Raw genomic sequence first — 17,854 nt, forward strand, 5'->3', positions numbered from 1 at the left:
TCTTAGCTACGATCAAGTCAACCACCATTGCTCAGCAGCGCCCATCACTTACTGCTTACATAAACCCACACGCTTCCGATCCTACGAAGTAGTCTTGCCTCTTGGGATCAAGGATCGTCACACTATAAAAAGGATGTCCTTCTATATTATTAAAGATAGAGAAGTATCTAATTAAGTTTATTATTTATTCTAATCTATAGTTAATTATTAGAGGTGTTTAATAAAGCCTATCCTTCTAGATAAGCCTAATAATAATCTAATATATCCTATATAAATATTATATCTATTAATAGAGGATAGTAAAAAGGATATATCTAATAGAAGATAATACTAAAAGCTATCTTTAATTTATATATTATTAAAGATCTTAGAAGAAAGAATTAATAGAGGTATATCTTTCTAAACTTGGCTATTTTAATATAGCTTTAATATATTATAATTATACTTTTTAGATAAGTATTCTATATAGAATAATATTAATAATCTAGACTTATAGATATAATAATTCTCCTTTAAAAAGTATAAGTAAGACTTTATTAATCTTAAAGTATATATAAAAGTAAATATCACTATTATAATATTTATTGTTATCTAATAAGAAGATAGAAGTAGTCTTATATTTATAGAGTATAATAAAGAGGCTTCTAGAGGTAGCTTTTTAAGCTATAGCTATATTAATACTTTATAGAAGGGCCTTCTATTATACTATAATAATATCTAGTATTTTTAATATAATAATACTAAGATTTATTAAGTATAAGTAATCTAGATATTTCTTTAGCTTTAAGAAATTAAGTAGATAAGATAGTCTGTCTATTTATCTAATTTAAACCCTATAGAGTATATATAGAAGGCTCTAAAGAATAAGATATATAAAAATCATTCTTATCTATTTATTCTTAAAAGTAATAGTAATAATATTAAAGAGTTTAAGTATTATATATATTATTTATAATATATAATTAAGTAGATAAAAATATAGGCTTTAATTAAGTTACTATCCAATCACTTAGCTATAGTACATAAAGTAAAGGGTTAGTATACACATTATTAAAGAGGAGAATCAGGGCTATCTCTGAGTATAATTTTTATTTCAATTGATTGATTTTATCATGTACTTCCGTAGCCTTGAAGATGTGGTGTTGCCGTGAGGGTGTCGAGGGTGGGTGTGGGGCGGTCCAGACTTTTGGCGCATTACTGTACCTATTTTCCAGACCATTCCCATAGCGCGGAATTACCCGCGAATGCGCTAAGGTCAGCAGCCAAGCCCCTGGCTAATTTCAGCCCGACTCCACATCTGCCCTCAGCTGAACCTCTCCCAGCCAAGCCCCCTGCAGGAACAAACATGAGGATTCAGCATGAGGCTATTCCCATTCCCATTTCCCAGCACACAACGCGACTTGGACACCAGCGGGCTTCTGACATGAAGCCACTCGCAGGAGAGAATGACTGTTGTATTTTAACAACACTCTGAAATTATAGTCCCATCATAACGTGCTACTCCTGACGGTTTAACTCTCATGGCACCCATTTTCTGTGTGACCTCTAGTCCATAACTTTAATTAATTTCTCCCGTAAGGCCTTGTAATTCCGGGTCATTGCGTTTCGCGCGAATTCCTCGCCCGTAATCATGGGATACTTCTTCAGTGGTCCTTGTATCTCGGCATCTCTGCACGGCTGATTAAAGAAGGCAATACTGTAGCGCTCTCCATAAAAGTCATTTGGCTCGCATGGAGCCTTGACTCTGTGAAACGTAGACTTGAATCGGTCGTCAGACCACGACATGAGCAGGTCTCCGATATTACAAACTTGTCATCACATCAGCATATATATCCGGTACAATGGAGGGTAGGCTTACCAATGGCGTTCTTCGCAGCATTCGGCTCTACTTTTGTCCACGCATCGCCATACCCGAACGAGGTCGAAACCTCGCGACCAGGGCATATCTCTAAGCCCGACTGGCCCTCTTTTTGAAACAAAAGAGTCAAGAAATCCCAGTCGGCGTGCGCACCGGCCCTATGGAAAACCTCGCCTGTCGGGTTGGGCACCTGGGGCGTCTCGAAGTAATGGAGGAGCCTGCAGACCGTCTGCGATTCTTGGCGACTCACGTTGTGGGCTTTGATGAAGTAGTCGTCACGGAAGTGTAGCCCGCGAGCGAAGCACCTCATGAGTTTCTCGCTGACCTCTTGGGCCTGGTGCATGAATGAAAGCGCCTCCTCCTGAAATCCGGGAAGCGTCTCATCATCGACCCATCGACCTAGTACTTGCTTTTAGCGACAAGTCCCTCGTCGTAGCGCACACGTAAAACTGACCCTCCATGCCATCACCGAATTGCATTTGATACGACTCTTTACGGTCCACGGCGCCCGTCGAAGGGCGGACCTGGGCATTCTTCTCCCATCCTGCATTGTGCTGTGGCGAGAAGGGAACGCGCGCCTTGACCTCGTCTGGCAGGCCAAAGAAGCGGGCGGACTGATTGAAGATGCCATCTACTGCATCCTTCGAGATGCCATGATCGACGATGCAGAAGAAGCCGACGTTCTCGGCTGCATCGAGCAATTCAGCTGTGATTTGATCGATGCGCGAGTCGAAGTCACGCAGGGAGATTTCCGGGATCGCACGGCCGATGTACTTGGTGGGTGCCATCGCGAGTGCTTGCAGCTCTTTCTGGCTGGGTTTGTCAGTAGCAGCCATGATGTCAAAGCGAAGTTGAATTGCTTTTATACCACGTCTTGTTCTCTCGTGGGATCATCGACACTAGAAACGGACGAACAATTGTGAGCACCTCTTTTGTTGCATTGCACTGGGATGTCGGTCCGGCCGCCGAGGTTTGCGGCCGCGACCACAATGAGGTAATAGACCGGAGCCGAAGCAATCCGTAGATAAGCTACGCGAACTACATGAACAAGTACAAGGTTCAAGGCAAGATAACCAACTCTTTGTGGGTCTCATTGGCTTTCCTTCTTATCGCGGCCGAGCCAAACTACTTCCAACTTAGCGGCGGCTTGATTTCGGCCGCTCGACGAGGCCGCGGTGGTGGAAACTTGGCCCAGACATCCCTCTGATGGCGGCCGAGATACACCCATCCAGCATTACAGATCTGTTTGCGCAAGATCAACTGACAAGCACCGGCCTTGCTACCACTCCAACTGCCGCGAAAGAACTGCCCACTTCAATGCTTTGCCCCTCTAGAGTTCCGTCTCTCAAGCAAGGACCAGCCGCCGGTAGCCGTGCTTGCGCCGAGGTCGGGGATACCGGATACCATGGATGAAGACACCGAGACCCGAGGCCCACGGGCGCGGCTGACATGCACCCATTGCCATCGTCGAAAGATCAAGTGCAATAAGAACATCCCATGCGACACTTGCATTAAACGGTAGGGCACTCTCTCGCATCCTAAGCTGCTGTCTTGCTAACCCTCTCTCCCCCATTCCGATCCACAGCGGCATAGCAAATTTGTGTAGTCGCGAAGAAATCACGGCCGCCCATGGAGCTCCATCAAGCCCGACGAGTCGGAGTTCGGCTCACAGCGAAACAGGCGACGCACTCCGGGCATTGCTTGAGCGCGTAACACAGCTCGAGGCTAGGCTTCAGCAGAGCACGCAGTGCATTGTTCGACAAGAGGATGACTCGACATCAGTCTCTGGCGCATTAGGAGCCCAGCTGGCGACTCCAGAAACAGGCCAGCCCGACGGCCTGGAAAGCGGGAGTGAGCCAGGCCCGGCTGGCAGTATTGCGGCCGATGACCTTGACGCCGCTACGGTCCTGGAGTTCCTCGCTTGGGGTCGAAAGAAGGATTCCGATTTCATCAATGCACCGGAACACGATCACGGACCTGGGCTACCAACTACGGGCTTTTCGTCTGAGAGCAACTCCTTGACCGAAAACTCCCGATCTGCGCAGCTGGATGTTCTGGAAGCTCTACTCCCGGACAAATCTCATGTTTTCCAGCTATGCGACTTCCACAATAGCTCGATTCTCTGGTATCACGGTTCATACTCCGCCAAGATCTTCTCCAGAGATCTTGAAGTCTTCTTTACTGAGTATGGAGGCAATGTCAGATATGAACAACTCAATCTCCAGTGGCTCGCGCTCCTTTTCTCCGTGCTAACCGGCAGCATGACATGCGCATCTCCCTCGACCTACAGCAGCTGGGGCTTCTCTGCGGCCGAGCAGTCAACTCTGTCGTCTCGGTGGTACACTGCCACTGTCACCTGTCTAAACCTGGCCTGCTATACTGAGACACATACCATCTACTCTGTCCAAGCTATTGCGACACTAACCATCTCTGCTCATATTCTCGGACACTCCAACAGCCAATCCATCCTGCTTGCAGCAGCTGGGAGGGTTGCCCAAAGCCTAGGCTTACATCGTTTAGAAGCTGACACTTCGGGAGAGACCCGTCCCATCGATCAGCTTCGCAAATCGGAAGCTGGCAAGCGTGTATTTATCCAGCTCTGCACCCAAGACTGGTTCAGCATTCCCTTCTCGGAGATATACTCCATCAGCCCCAGGTTCATCAGTAGTCATATCAGGCCATTGAACTGCAATGATGATGACATGGAGGTTCATCCAGAAACTATGCCGACACAGGCAAGTTACTGCAATTACAGGTTCGACATTGCATCGCTCATGCCGCAGCTGCTCGACGCCATGGCCGGGTGCAACACCATGTATACCCGGTATGAGCAGGTCCTGAAGTTTGACGATATAATGAGAAAGCTAGTCACCGCATCGATGCCTACCTTCCTCTCGAGCAACGCCCCTGTAGCTGCTGAATGGCCCGCTTATGTGAGCCGGGCCCGTCGGTCATTGACAATATGTGCCTGTAAGTGACCTAATCTACATCGAAGGGTGGTAGCTAACAAGTACATAGCACACAAGATCATCATGATGTAAGTAGGGGCCTTTTCGTACCCCATATGACCGAACGTTGCTCACACTTCCTCCCTCGATCAGTCATCGTAAATTTATAGGGCCATCATTTACCACCTCGGCCTTTGCCTTTACTCGACGGACCTGTCTCGCCGCTGCCAAAACAATACTTCGCGAGGCTTTTGTTGCTGTGGACGAGACCGACCCGATCCTGTGGATAGACCAGGCCTTCTCCGTCGCTGCTGCAATCATCCTAAGCCTCGACATGCTGCACCGCAGCCCTGCCGATAAGGAGTTTGGAGAGCACAAACAGCTTGTCGCCGACACAGTTTTGTATCTCGGGAAATTCGAACACAATAAAATAGCCATGCGTGGCAGGCAGTTGCTATCCTTTCTACAGCAGGAAATCAGTAAATCTAGCGCGGCCCAGTCGCGCAAGAGGACGTACGGCGACAGGCGCGGATCGCATTCTTCATCATCACGGAAGCGAGCAAGAGGCTTCAACATGCAGTCCTTCATCCGGGACGCTTCACGGAGCGTTGGTGTTACGCCGTCTACCATCGTATCTCTATCAACGCCAACGCCCAGTACGGAAGAGAAGAGCCAGGATTGGGATGCTTTATTCGACCCTCTCCCTGCGCAGATTGGATTTGACAGCCAATATCTATTCGACAACTTCTTCACAGGGCCACTGGGGCCTTCTTAGATGAATCTATACATCCAGTATATGACAGACTCACTACGATTGGGATTCTCTATTGGCACTCATTCATCAGCCATGGGGGAGCTGGGCAGCATCTCAGATGATAATTATATGAAGTTTAGCTGAGTGTGGGTATGAGCAGACACTCCGCTTCTGCTTCGAATACCAGCTACACTATCTCTGGCCTGGGACATAATCCTACTTTCGTCAAGATACACCAACTCTCCTCCCTCTACTAGTATCTCGCCGTCCACGAGGACTGTTTCGACCTCGGTACTGGGGCTGTGTACGAGGACAGTAATCGGGTCGATGCCACCTAAAATCACTTGCTCAGGATCCCAGGGCGCTGTCGACAAACCCTTGGGGCGGACGACGACAATATCTGCCTTTTTGCCTATTTCCAGGCTTCCAATCTGGTGCTCCAAGCCGAGAGCACGTGCCCCATTTATGGTGGCCATCTCAAGCACTTGATAGGCGCCAAGCAGGCCGGCATCATGCCGTACGCCACAATGCAGTATCGACGCCAGATGCATCTCGCGAAACATGTCATATGCATTGTTGCACGGTGCTCCATCTGTTCCCAGGGCCACATTGATTCCAGCCGCGAGCATGTCAGGTATGGGGGCGACGCCAGACCCGAGCTTGAGATTGCTGGTCGGGTTGTGGCTTACCGTACTCTTGCTCTTGCTCAGGATGTCCAAGTCACCCGCGGCCTGGTCCGGATGGACGACGTGTGCGAACACGCTTTTGGCGCCCGTCAGCCCTGCGTCCTGACAGAACTGAAAGGGGCTGCACTGGTAGTACTGGCGGTAGATCTCAAGGTCCTTCGGGGCTTCGGCGCAGTGCATAGTCAAGCCGATGTCATGCTTCTGGGCGGCTTCACCGACCGCTGCATGTGATGAGCTGGGAGAGCCTCTTGGCGTACTGGCAGCCAGCCATATGTGAAGCCGGCCGTTGCAGGCTCCGTGATGTTTCTCGTGAGCGACGATTGCTGACGAAAGAGACATGGATGCGACATCGCGGTCTCTCGCGTCTTTCAGGTTCAGGTCCGAATTCGTCTCGGCTACCTTGACTAGTTTGCCCTACAGATCTTGTCAGCCATTATCTGGTCAAGCTTGGCAAATATGCAAATAGGTAACCTACCAGGCAGGCCCGAATGCCCGTTTCCTCAACGGCGCGGACAACGTTATCGAGCCCGCTTCGGTGTGTCAGCATGGCCTCCAGGAAGCAGGTGGTTCCGGTCTTGAGCATTTCCGCAATCGTCAACATGGCTGCAACGTAGCCATCCTGTGCAGCATAGTTTGCCTCCAACGGCCATATCGCGTCGCAGAGCCAATCGTGAAGGTCCAAATTCTCGGCCAAGCCTCGAAGGAGCGACTGAGCGAGGTGTGCATGTGTATTCACCAGACCTGGGATTATGATCTTATCCCTGCAATCGATGACCCGGATTGTCGGTATTGACGATTGACACTGGGCCAGAAGTTCTGTTGTTTTGCCAAGTGCCGAGATGCGGCCGTCTTGTGTGAGAAGTGCGCCGTCAAGAATGACATCTCGATGTTTATTGACAGTGATGATGGTTGCATGAATGAGGAGGCAGCGAGAGGCCTCACCAGGCCGATGGCGTTTGAGCATTGCTTGCGGACGGCACAACGCTCTCCAAGAAGCTCAGGACAATTCAGCGGCGGCTCCCAATGTGCGCGACTAGAGCATTTGTATTGATTGATTCAAACTTCGATAAGGACAAGGGGTAAATGGAACTAGATAAGACCGCAACCAATATCGACAGTCTGGCGGGGACTATTATAAATGTTACTCATGACCAATCCTGACAGGCTGATGCATCTCGGCCGACACCGGGATTAAAGCCCTTTGATAGTCTCTTGTCTAAATTTTTGGCAATTGCCGGGCGGCCGCGATTCGGGATCCATTTCAATCAGCTATCTCGCTCGCCGATACGTTCCAGTGCCCCATGTCTATGGGTCTTCGGCATCTTATCAGCGCTCCTCGGAGTGCCAGTACCTAGGTATATATAAATGCCTGGCTTGTTAACAGGGTATGCCGGTACTCAACTGCAACATGCCGCACTGCATTTACCTCCGGCTCAATCATTGTTCAGCATTAGACAAGCCGCCGAAGAGCTTTCTGCCGGCCAGCAGGGTAAGTCCTACGAGCAACGCCCCAAGATTCAAGGCCTGTGACACCTGGGCTAATATTTACATTAGAGATGGGCATCATGGCCGCCTCAAGCACCCGCGTCCAGGAGCAGAAGTTAGCATCGCCGGATGCTAGCCATTCGCCATCTCTTGGTGAAGGAATGGGCACAACAACTAAGTGGAAAGATAACCTTGCCGAGCTCAAGTATACATTCTTTACCTTGGATGGCTGGATCGGGGACTATGTACTACCTCCAACCTCCTCTGCTCATCCTGGACTCCATCTAACAATGTCTAGGATTACATGTACTTGATAACGCCCAACATCTGGCCCCTGAACAGAAAGTACAAGGACTACCAGGCCCCATTCTATGGCCTGAACGACCGCGTACCTATTCTACTCACAATCCTGCTTGGTCTACAGCATGCTCTAACCATGATCGGCTCCATCGTCTCGCCACCTCTTGCCATCGCCTCCGGTGCTTTCAAGTTTGACCCGAACATGACGGCCTATCTCGTGTCAACAGCCTTCATCACTACAGGCATCGCCACGGCGCTTCAGGTTACGCGCCTCCACATCATGAAGACGCCCTTCTTCGTTGGCACCGGGCTGCTCTCCGTGGTGGGACCGACATTCGATATCCTCCCGATTGTGTTTAATTACGCGGCTCTCCGATACCGCTCTGGAACCTGCCCCGTTGCGGCTGGTGGCACCCAGGGATCTTGCCCTGATGCCTGGGGAACTTGCTTGGGAACGATGCTCTGCTGCGTCTGGATTCAGATAGCCATGGCCTTTATCCCACCCAAGACGCTCAACAAGGTCTTTCCCAAGCTCATCACCGGGAGTCTCCTCACACTCGTCGGCGTCTATCTCATCGGAAATGGCCTGCAGAACTGGGGTGGCAGCTCCAACTGCCACGGCGGAGAGGGTTTCTATGCTCTCTGCCCCAACAGCGCTGCTCCAAGGCCTCTTCCGTGGGGTGATCCAAAGTTGATTGGTCTTGGCTTCAGCGTCTTCATCTCCATCATCATCGTTGAGACCGTTGGGGCTCCACTGATGCGTTCTGCGTCTGTTATTGTCGGTCTTGCTGTGGGATGCATCATCTCTGGAGTTACCGGATACTGGTCAACCGAGCAGATTCATCAAGCACCAAGAGGGACTTTTCTTTGGGTGCACACCTTCAAGTTGTCTGTGGATGGCGCTCTCGTTCTTCCCCTGATCATCATGTTTGCCTGCCAGGCCGTCAGCTGCATTCCCGATATCCTGGCAACCGCCGAGCTCTCCGATGTGGCCATTGAAGGTACCGAATTCAACAGCAGAATCCAAGGAGGCATTCTCTGCGACGGACTCGGCAGCTTCTTCAGTGCGCTCGGCACTGGTCCCCCGCTTGTGTCTCAGGCGGGGAACAACGGCGTCATTGTTCTCACAGGATGCGCCTCCCGTCGTGCAGGTTGGGCAGCGAGCGCATTTCTGATTCTGATGGGCATTATAGCCAAGTTTGGGGCTGTATTTGCATCCATGCCACCTTCTGTACTCGGCGGCATGCAGGTCTTCCTGTATAGTACGATTGCTGTTGCCGGCATCCGTGTTTTGGCACTGATTTCCTGGACACGACGTGATCGCTTTATCCTCACCGTGGCATTAGGTATTGGCTTCATGGATATATGTCAGCCAGCCTGGTTTGCCAGCATTCTGGACTATAACGGGTCGAATGCGAACCTAGTGGGCTTCCTGCAAGGCATTAACTTGGCTGTCGAGACGCCCTTTGTTATTGCTGCAATCGTTGGTGTTATTTTGAACGGGGTATTACCAGGGGATAAAACTACCCTTCCAAAGGCTACTTTAACTTAATATGACTGAGGGGGTTGAACTGGTACCTTGAGAATAAGGATACTTTTGCGGCGAGTGATGTAGGGTGAATGAAGCTGGCAAGACCAACCAGTCTGTTGAAAATCATTGAGTCTATCAGACTTCACCAAAATGACCACATTTCATGGTCTCCATCTTCCACTCCTCCGGCATTATAAATCGATCGATTGCATCCGCCCAGAATGGATTATTAGTGTTGACATACTTCGCAGGTGTGTATTTCCACTATGCCGTCTCCCAGTCTACTATTCGCTTGACATTATCCCAGCGCACCAGGACATTGAGGCTGCTCAGATCACCAGGGATGAGAACTATCATATTCTATGCCTGGCAATAGAACGTTAAGAGCACACCAAGCTCCGGGTATCTCGTGTAATCGACGTCCTAAGGAATTTCATGGACCAGTGCTTTGTGGAACTCACGAACGGCATCGAACAGGCCCCGGTAAGACACTTTGGGCAGACGACAGTCGAAGAAAGCGAAGAAAGGCTTGCCATTGACACTGCCAACTTGTGAACCCTCACGGGGACGGACTGAGCGAAGCTAAGTGACCATGCCACGGAGTTGTTCCAGTATTCGCATTTTCGATTCCTCTGGTCTGCATGGCCCCGCCAGTCCGTATTCGCAAGATTCTTCACAGTATTTTGTAACGTCTGCATCGAAAGCAAGATACCGTTGTCAGACACTTAGAATATTTGCAAACGGCATGATCGCCCATAGGAAAGCAGATCACAGCTTATGATACATCACATCTCCTCTTGAAGGCTGTCGAAACAGACAAACAACCAAAATACTTGGACGTAGATGAACTACTGCTTTCCAGTATATTTATGTAACCATATTTTCTAGCAGTCCGCTGATACCGCCTCCAGCCTCCCCCCAAATTTGTCAGACAGGTGATTCCGGATCTCCTGAATAGCCAGCTTATCGCATTCAGCTGAAGATTGATCGAAGTGACGTCCTTCACCAACGATAGGTCCTTTCCAGCCAGTAACCAAGCCGCCCTTAGTTAGAGTACTGCCTAGAGGAGCGCAGGAGTCCAAGTCGATCAGCACAGGCTTCCCGGTTTTATCGAACATAATATTGGATGGGCTTATGTCATTGTGCGCAAACCCGAGCGAGTGCAAGTGCTTCGAAGCTGCTTCAATCTAATCTAGGCAATCCACAAGCCATTGAAAAGTAGATTGGTCCAGCATCTCGCCCTGACAATAGTCATCCAGAGACTTGGTATACCTCCTCAATGCTAAGCGCACCACCCGACTCTCTTCCACAACACAACCAAGATATTTAACTAGGTTGCTGTGTGGGCTGCGTAATATGCTCTCATAGATTCTGGCTTCGTTGAGCATCCTGACTGCTAGGTCGTCTCTGCCTTCCTGGTAGTGTCCGAGTTTGGGCGCCTTAAGGTAAGGACCATGAGTATTTCTGTCCTGCTCTGGCTTGTACCGAGTAAGCTCTTCGGCGGGGAATTCAGGGTATATCTTGTCTTTGGGAATTGGGCGAAGGATCTTGATGAGCTCATCAAACCGCGATAGGTCGTGTTGCTCGCCGTCGTGAGGCCAGTCTTTGCGGTACTCTTGACGTCGGACTCGACCAGACCAGGCATTGAAGCCTTCATAGACTTCAAAACTCAAGTAGCCGTCCGTCTGCCAGTTAAAGTCCTGAATGGATTGTCCCTCTTCTAGGGCTTGAACAGTTTGAATATAGATGGAGCGCTGCTTTCGATGAACTAATGCCATGCTGGCTAGTATATGACATAACTCGGTCGTTCTTGAATCGGAACTTAGAAAGACAAGAAGCTCATGCTAGAGGGCATTAAGGTCAAAGATAAAGGGAAGCGTCTTGAGTGCAGACTCAGACTTCCAATTTAGGAATAAGTCTTGAATTCCGCCGTGCTTCGGCCCATCAGGGCATGTCGCTTGTGTTGAGGATAGCGCGTGCTTTTTATCTCTTGGAGGCTGAAAAGTAGGTGGCGTGAGGTGCCCGTCCAGAGCGGGGCTCACACCATCTTTGTTTCTACTCCTCTTGATCAATCGCAACAATTGGAGGGCACACATGTAACTCATCAGGTTGCAGGAATGGCTGCGTGTGACCAGGTGTGTATCCCTAACAGTGCGCTAGAGGTCATATCAGAACTTATTAATCCAATCCCTGGCCGTAGACTTCAGACACTGAAATGTAAATGGCCATCCTTCGCAGCAGCTTGCACAGAGAGCAATTTGCTTGCTACCTCAAGACAGTATCCACTTCACCCACAAGATGTCATGCACAAGCACTGTCGCCCAGAAGAGGATCTGGAACGAAACCTTCCTCGTCTTGTGCTTAAAATACCCCTGAGCCAGTAATCCGCCCGGCCATCCGCCGAGGAGGTCAAGCAGGTGAAGCAGGACCTCGCGGACTCGCCAACCAGAGCTTGTAGCCTGGTGCTTGTCGTATCCGTACAGCAGAAACGATAGAGGGCTGAAGACAAGGTAGCAGAATAGTGGTTGGCGGACACCGATCCACCAGAGCCGGCCCGTTCCGATCCCAGCAGGAACTAAGCTCCATATAGCTACTCTTGATATCCCGTTGTTTCTGCCTTGCCTCAAACGCGGCATAGGTATGAAATGCGATCGGTGTGCTAGGAAGTCCCTATGATTCTATAAGAGGTGGAGAACAGACATCAGTTAGGTATCATTGATGTCTAGTGCTGGAAATAGTGAAGTGTAGAGGCCAATCTCTGCAACAGGCTCTAGGTGGCTACCTTACGCTAGGTGCCTTCTCCTGCTACAAATATCAATCAATCACACAACAAAGAAGAATAGTACTCACATTCTGGAAATCCGTTGGAGGGCCTCTGTGTCAACTTTGTCAAGGCACAGGGTCACTGGAGACAGGGCTGCGTTGAAATCGCTGTATTTTGAAGAGAGAAGAAGATGAAGAAAAAGAGGAATATCTACAGTGGCCGGTGCGCTGGCGCGATTTGTGTGGTGGCGCGCACAGGCCAAGCGCATGGGGCCAGGCACACAGGTCAGGCGGCCGATTGGGCTGTCGGTTGTGAAAACTCTGGATTCTGGTCTTGCAAAGCAGGGGTCAAAAATAGTGGTTGATTGTGGCCTGCTAATTCTAACTCTCTCTCTTCCGAGAAGCCAACTAAATCTAACTTGGTGGCCCACTCTAGGTGCTGACTAAAATCCCCTCTCTACAGTTGGTAATAAGCGTGCAACAACTGGCAAAACCAATATGTCACGAAATTAAGCGCGGATACCGCAGGGCGTAGCCCCTGAGGCGGCCAGGAAGATAAGATAGGAAATTGCACCTTGACTTCGTTGCCCGCGGGAACTACATCCTCCAAACAGGCACCCTTCGTCGAGACGTCGTGTGGTTTGCATCACTCCGGTGATATCTTCCCATATATCCAGACGCCTCCAGTCGATAATCCATCCACAATACCATTTTTTATGCCTTGAACATATGTTTGTGCTCGCGGTAGCCGGACTGGGTTATAAGTATCAGAATCCACTTGATTATCTATAGTAGTTGCCATCTTTATATATCATAGCTCATCGACATGTTTGTTATACGTTGTCGACAAGATTCACGACAAGATTCACGACAAGATTCACATAACTAACGCCAGACCTTTCACTTTCAAGAACCGTACAAATGTGACCATCGCCCTACGACTCACCCCAAGCATTCGGCCCGGTTGAAGTCAACAAGGCATTCCAAAAGTCATCATCCAACTGAACGGGTAACGAACCAGAGTCATCGGTCGCTGATATCCGGTCAAACTCCATAGGCTGTGTATTCGATGACGCAGAGGGACGAGACTCCGCCGCCACTTTTGCCAAGTACCACTGCCTTATCCACTTGATCTTCACGCTGTAACAAAGGAGGACCGACTCGTCTACGCCATTGTCAAATCTCCTCCGCCGCCCCGCGATCTGCGCGACCTGATCCGCCTGCTCAAAGCGGCTGCTCAAAGTCTGACACGCAGCCGCCAAGTCAAGCGTCAGACGCGCCAGGCTCACCGTCCAGTCGGAGTCGTTGAGAAGCAGGATGCGACTTGCCGTCACGACCGCAAAGGACATGTATGATGTTGCCACGAGCGGCATTACGCCGAGAAGCTCGAGTGGGATACGGGCATATGCTGCGAAGAAATCCTTGACTGATTGCAGGCAGCCTGCGAGAGCGTCGGTGCGGCGTGATGACTCTTGGAGGTCGCCAGATCGTGAAGATGGGCGCATGTGGATTGCCGGTTCGTAGAGTCTCATTGTGACGCCGTGGTAGTGCGTCCAAAGCAAGACTATTGTGTTGTGGACTCAATATCAGCCAATGCTACTTCTTGCTCGCTCTTGCAAACAACGTAGGCGGAGAGAAAAGAATTGGGTTGACAGCCTCTCCTCCTTGCCCACGTTCAACTGTACTCCGTGCAAGACGTAATTGTGGTTTTATAGTTCAGAACATACCATTGGTCTGGAGCCCAGGGGGTTGAGCCTGAATTAATTTGTCCAGCTCCCTTTTCGTGGTCTCCATCATCATATGAACAGATGCGTCCATGGCTTGGGCGACATGTTCATCTTGGTCTGGATTTGGGATAGCATCAGAGACACGAGCGAGAAGTTGTTGCATTCGTATTAGAGATACGAGGAACTGATCCGTATCATGCTCCCCCGCAGCCAGCAACGTGTCACAACAATTTCTGATGTACTTTGTGAAGACGAAGTTCCTTGTTCTTCTGAAAAGCGTTGCCACCCTTTTGTTTTTGCATTTGTTTAGTTGATTACCTTTGAAACGATCATCTCGAGGTGTAAGAATGAACACGGTAAAAGCAGAAGACTTACACTGACTGCAGATAAGAGAGGCCCAACATGGCTCTCATGTCATCGCGGGTGCGGGTTTCCTGCCTCATCTTCCCAATCTTCTGCGCCACTTCAGGTATAAAAGACAGGCGAGCAGCACCTAATATGCTCGGCGACCTGTCGAGCCTTAGGTCAATGACGAGCGTTTCGGCTAATTGAAGCAAGGCTGTTGCCTGTGGCTCAATATAGAATTGGAAATCTCCCCTGATAATTGGTCAGGCTGGTTCAACGTCATAGATTCCTAATTGGCATGGTTCATAGAGCTCACCAGGCTAGAAAGACCAGTATCGATTGCAGAAGCTCCAGTCGCCTCTTCTTCTCCACCACAATTTGCTGCGCTATGTATTCGTGAAACCACCGGTCAACACGCCTCTGAGCTTGCAAGTCATGAGGTACCACGACCTGAAGAATAGTGCGAAGTAAAAACGGTGCAGTATGGTAAAGCTCGTTTGCTGTTATTGTGACAGGGATGGGAACGAAGGGGAAGTAAGGGGTGAAGGTCGAGCGATAAAGGGCGAGGGACGCATCGGCTTCTTCAAAGGTCACCTCGAACCCCGAGACGATTTGAATCTGGTCAGACGACTGGCCAGTGCGATGTGGCGTTGCCAAGTATGGAGTGTTGTGACTAGAAACCGAGGGATGATAGACTGGCGAGGCGGTTCCAGCCTCAGGACGGCCAAGCGTTCCTTGCACTGGTCCAATCCTAGGTTGCCAGCGCAGCTCACCCGCAGCCGGGGAACCGGTATATGTTTCGGGGCCATTGCTCGGTGCCACTTGGTGATTTGTATTTCTCTGCGTCTCGCTTAACAGTGAAATGATGCCATCCAACTTGCCTTCGAGCCGGCTAACACTCCTAGATATAGATGTTAGTTCCTTGGTCACTGGGCTACGGCGTGGTCCTTGGCTTACTTTGGCGGGCCCCGTCGTTTACGGGTTTTTGTCCTCGGTAGTATGCAGTTGGTGTTCGATTTGGCACATCTGGAAGCTAATTAGTTAGCTTCATTATGAGCAATCGTTCAATGAGACTTAGCAGAATGCTATGCCCTGTCCTGCCTGATCATGTCGGGGGTTCCGACAGGCCCGTGTAGCTCGGCCCGCTGTCTATGGCCAATACTGACGTACCTGTGACAAGGGTTGGTCCCTGGCTCGGACGGCCATTCGCATCTAAGCTTCGATTTTGCGCAAGTCTGGCATGCGCGCGGTCGGTACTTGGCCACCTCGGAGGAAGTATGGCTCTCTGAAAGTTCCTCTTCGGATGCTAAAGAAGACATGACTCCTTCCAAGATGCTCCTGCTGGATGATGCAGCGATTGGGGAAGCCAAGTTGATGTTTTCGGGGTAGAGCGGCGATAAGCGCCTGATGAAAGATGCGCTATTCAACTTGACGCTTCAAGACTATGTGTCGCTTTGTTTATTAGCTTGAGCCTGGCGTTTGAAAAGGTCGATTGTTCCGTTGCTCAGACTTGGGCAAATAGACATTGAAATGTCGGTTGGTGGAAGTCGGGGGTTCGGCTAGCGTTACATGTCCCGAATGAAGAGAGGTTGCTAGAGGCTGGGGGGCATCGGCAGATATGGTCTGAGTATCGGAGCTTTCGGAGCTTCCGAATCCCGACTGCACTTACCCTTAAGGAACATTGCTGAAGCTCGGGGTGTCCGACTAACAGTGTATAATGATAATCAACAATGCATTGGATTCTCTATATATGCGCACTGTTGTTTTTCGTATTTCATGTATTTTCCTTCTCTTGGTATGTTGTAAGTGGTGCATCAATCAACTACTCAAACTACATCAATTCGAACGGACACTTGAACGCATCTCTATTTGTACCACAATGCCTTAATCAGCTCTTTGGAGCATCCTTGTTTCCAATGGCTATCAAATTAGAAGACAGACCACCTTTTGGAGCCGCGTCTCACCGCTGCAACCGAGAAGTGGTTGAGTCACAAGACACCGATGCGACCATGCCGTCCACTCAGCAGGACGATGACGCAGAAGCAGCACAATATCCTATTGGCATCAGATTATTTATGATAGCGATCGGTCTAATGCTTGCCGTCATTTGCAGCAATATGGTCAGTATCGCTTCCTTCATGACGATCTCTTGTTCTACTATCCACTACAAAACACAAGTAGTATGTACCAGTCTTGCTGATTTGCCTGGTTCTGGTGCGTAGGACCGATCCATTCTAAGCGTCGCCATTCCCCAGATCACTTCCGAGTTTCACTCACTTTCAGACATAGGCTGGTACGGGTCGGCATACCTGTTGACTTCGTGCTGCTCGCAGTTGATGTTCGGAAAGCTATACACCCAGTACAGCATAAAGTGGTGTTTTATGGCCTCGGTCGCCGTCTTCGAGATTGGCTCAATATTGTGCGCCGCGGCTCCGAACTCTAATTGTCTCATCATCGGCCGAGCTGTGGCTGGCTTAGGAGCAACCGGGATTTCGATTGGCGCTCTCTTGGTACGTGCCTGCTTTTCGACGCGAACGTGAAGCCTGGCCAATTAAAACCGCCTTCAATATGTCCAGTGACTGACTTTCGGTTTCTCCAGATCATTTCCCATAGCATGCCAGTATCTCAAAGGCCCAAATACACCGCCGTAATTGGCGCCGGCATGGCTGCTACTTTAGTCTTTGCACCATTCTTAGGCGGCGTGTTCACCTCGAAGCTGAACTGGAGTAAGATGTTCCGTGAACTTGATGATTTCCTCAGTATCAACACTGACCCTTAGACTCTAGGGTGGTGTTTCTGGATCAATCTTCCCATCGGAGGCTTAACCTTGCTTACCACTTTCTTCTTGGTCCAGCTCCCGAAGAGTACGAAGAAACAGAAGAAGATGACATGGCGACAATTGATCACCACACTAGACCTGCTGGGCAGCCTTCTGCTTTTGCCCGCCATGGTGTGTCTCCTGCTGGCGCTTCAGTGGGGAGGCACGATGTATGCCTGGAAGAGCTGGAGATGCATTCTGCTCTTCTGCATCTTTGGCGTCTTCGGCACTGCTTGGTGCTATGTGCAGGTCAAACAGGGCGAGAATGCCACCGTTCCAATGCGACTTTTGAAGATGAGATCCATGCTAGCCGCTATGTGGTTCGGGTTCTGCCTGTTTGGCATGCTTTTCGTTGCATCATATTATGTCCCTGTGTGGTTCCAGGCGGTCCGTGGGGAGTCGGCGTACAAGACTGGCATCAGCATGTTGGCTTCCACCATTGCCATGACGGTCTTTTTCCCTGTCGCTGGTATATTGGTAAGACTTCCCTGTCAGGGTCGCGACATGTCTTTCCTCACAACAAACTGTAATTCGGTTCTTCTCACAACAAACTGTAATTCGGTTCTTCTCACAACAAACTGTAATTCGGTTCTTCTTAGACCCGAATTGAAACCCCATACAAAATAAAACGGCGCTCAC

At 49.8% G+C, this 17,854-nt stretch overlaps 6 protein-coding genes across 6 annotated transcripts; 2 read left to right on the top strand and 4 right to left on the bottom strand.

The window, feature by feature from the left end:
- Positions 1-1,545: 1,545 nt before the first annotated feature.
- Positions 1,546-2,694, bottom strand: E0L32_012376 (uncharacterized protein; the record flags this gene model as incomplete). Its single annotated transcript, XM_031135210.1, has 3 exons — positions 1,546-1,808; positions 1,859-2,257; positions 2,313-2,694. 3 exons carry the CDS (start codon positions 2,692-2,694, stop codon positions 1,546-1,548), a joined length of 1,044 nt encoding a protein of 347 aa, XP_030998497.1.
- Positions 2,695-3,263: 569 nt separating this feature from the next.
- E0L32_012377 (uncharacterized protein) lies at positions 3,264-5,581 on the top strand (the record flags this gene model as incomplete). The annotated part of the gene is made up of 4 exons (XM_031135211.1): positions 3,264-3,376; positions 3,465-4,828; positions 4,877-4,895; positions 4,960-5,581. The coding sequence occupies 4 exons, from the start codon at positions 3,264-3,266 to the stop codon at positions 5,579-5,581; spliced, it is 2,118 nt and encodes a 705-aa protein (XP_030998498.1).
- A 104-nt stretch (positions 5,582-5,685) lies between these two features.
- E0L32_012378 (uncharacterized protein) lies at positions 5,686-7,210 on the bottom strand (the record flags this gene model as incomplete). The annotated part of the gene is made up of 2 exons (XM_031135212.1): positions 5,686-6,660; positions 6,722-7,210. The coding sequence occupies 2 exons, from the start codon at positions 7,208-7,210 to the stop codon at positions 5,686-5,688; spliced, it is 1,464 nt and encodes a 487-aa protein (XP_030998499.1).
- A 601-nt stretch (positions 7,211-7,811) lies between these two features.
- E0L32_012379 (uncharacterized protein) lies at positions 7,812-9,583 on the top strand (the record flags this gene model as incomplete). The annotated part of the gene is made up of 2 exons (XM_031135214.1): positions 7,812-7,976; positions 8,030-9,583. 2 exons carry the CDS (start codon positions 7,812-7,814, stop codon positions 9,581-9,583), a joined length of 1,719 nt encoding a protein of 572 aa, XP_030998500.1.
- A 1,166-nt stretch (positions 9,584-10,749) lies between these two features.
- E0L32_012380 (uncharacterized protein) lies at positions 10,750-11,340 on the bottom strand (the record flags this gene model as incomplete). The annotated part of the gene is made up of 1 exon (XM_031135215.1): positions 10,750-11,340. The coding sequence occupies one exon, from the start codon at positions 11,338-11,340 to the stop codon at positions 10,750-10,752; it is 591 nt and encodes a 196-aa protein (XP_030998501.1).
- Positions 11,341-13,260: 1,920 nt separating this feature from the next.
- Positions 13,261-16,079, bottom strand: E0L32_012381 (uncharacterized protein; the record flags this gene model as incomplete). Its single annotated transcript, XM_031135216.1, has 7 exons — positions 13,261-13,889; positions 14,053-14,321; positions 14,428-14,649; positions 14,714-15,298; positions 15,355-15,423; positions 15,568-15,703; positions 16,067-16,079. 7 exons carry the CDS (start codon positions 16,077-16,079, stop codon positions 13,261-13,263), a joined length of 1,923 nt encoding a protein of 640 aa, XP_030998502.1.
- Positions 16,080-17,854: the final 1,775 nt, after the last annotated feature.

The sequence above is a fragment of the Thyridium curvatum genome (assembly GCF_004353045.1).
Source record: "Thyridium curvatum strain D216 chromosome Unknown NODE_165_length_17854_cov_80.254922, whole genome shotgun sequence".
In the NCBI taxonomy this organism is placed as follows: domain Eukaryota; kingdom Fungi; phylum Ascomycota; class Sordariomycetes; order Thyridiales; family Thyridiaceae; genus Thyridium; species Thyridium curvatum.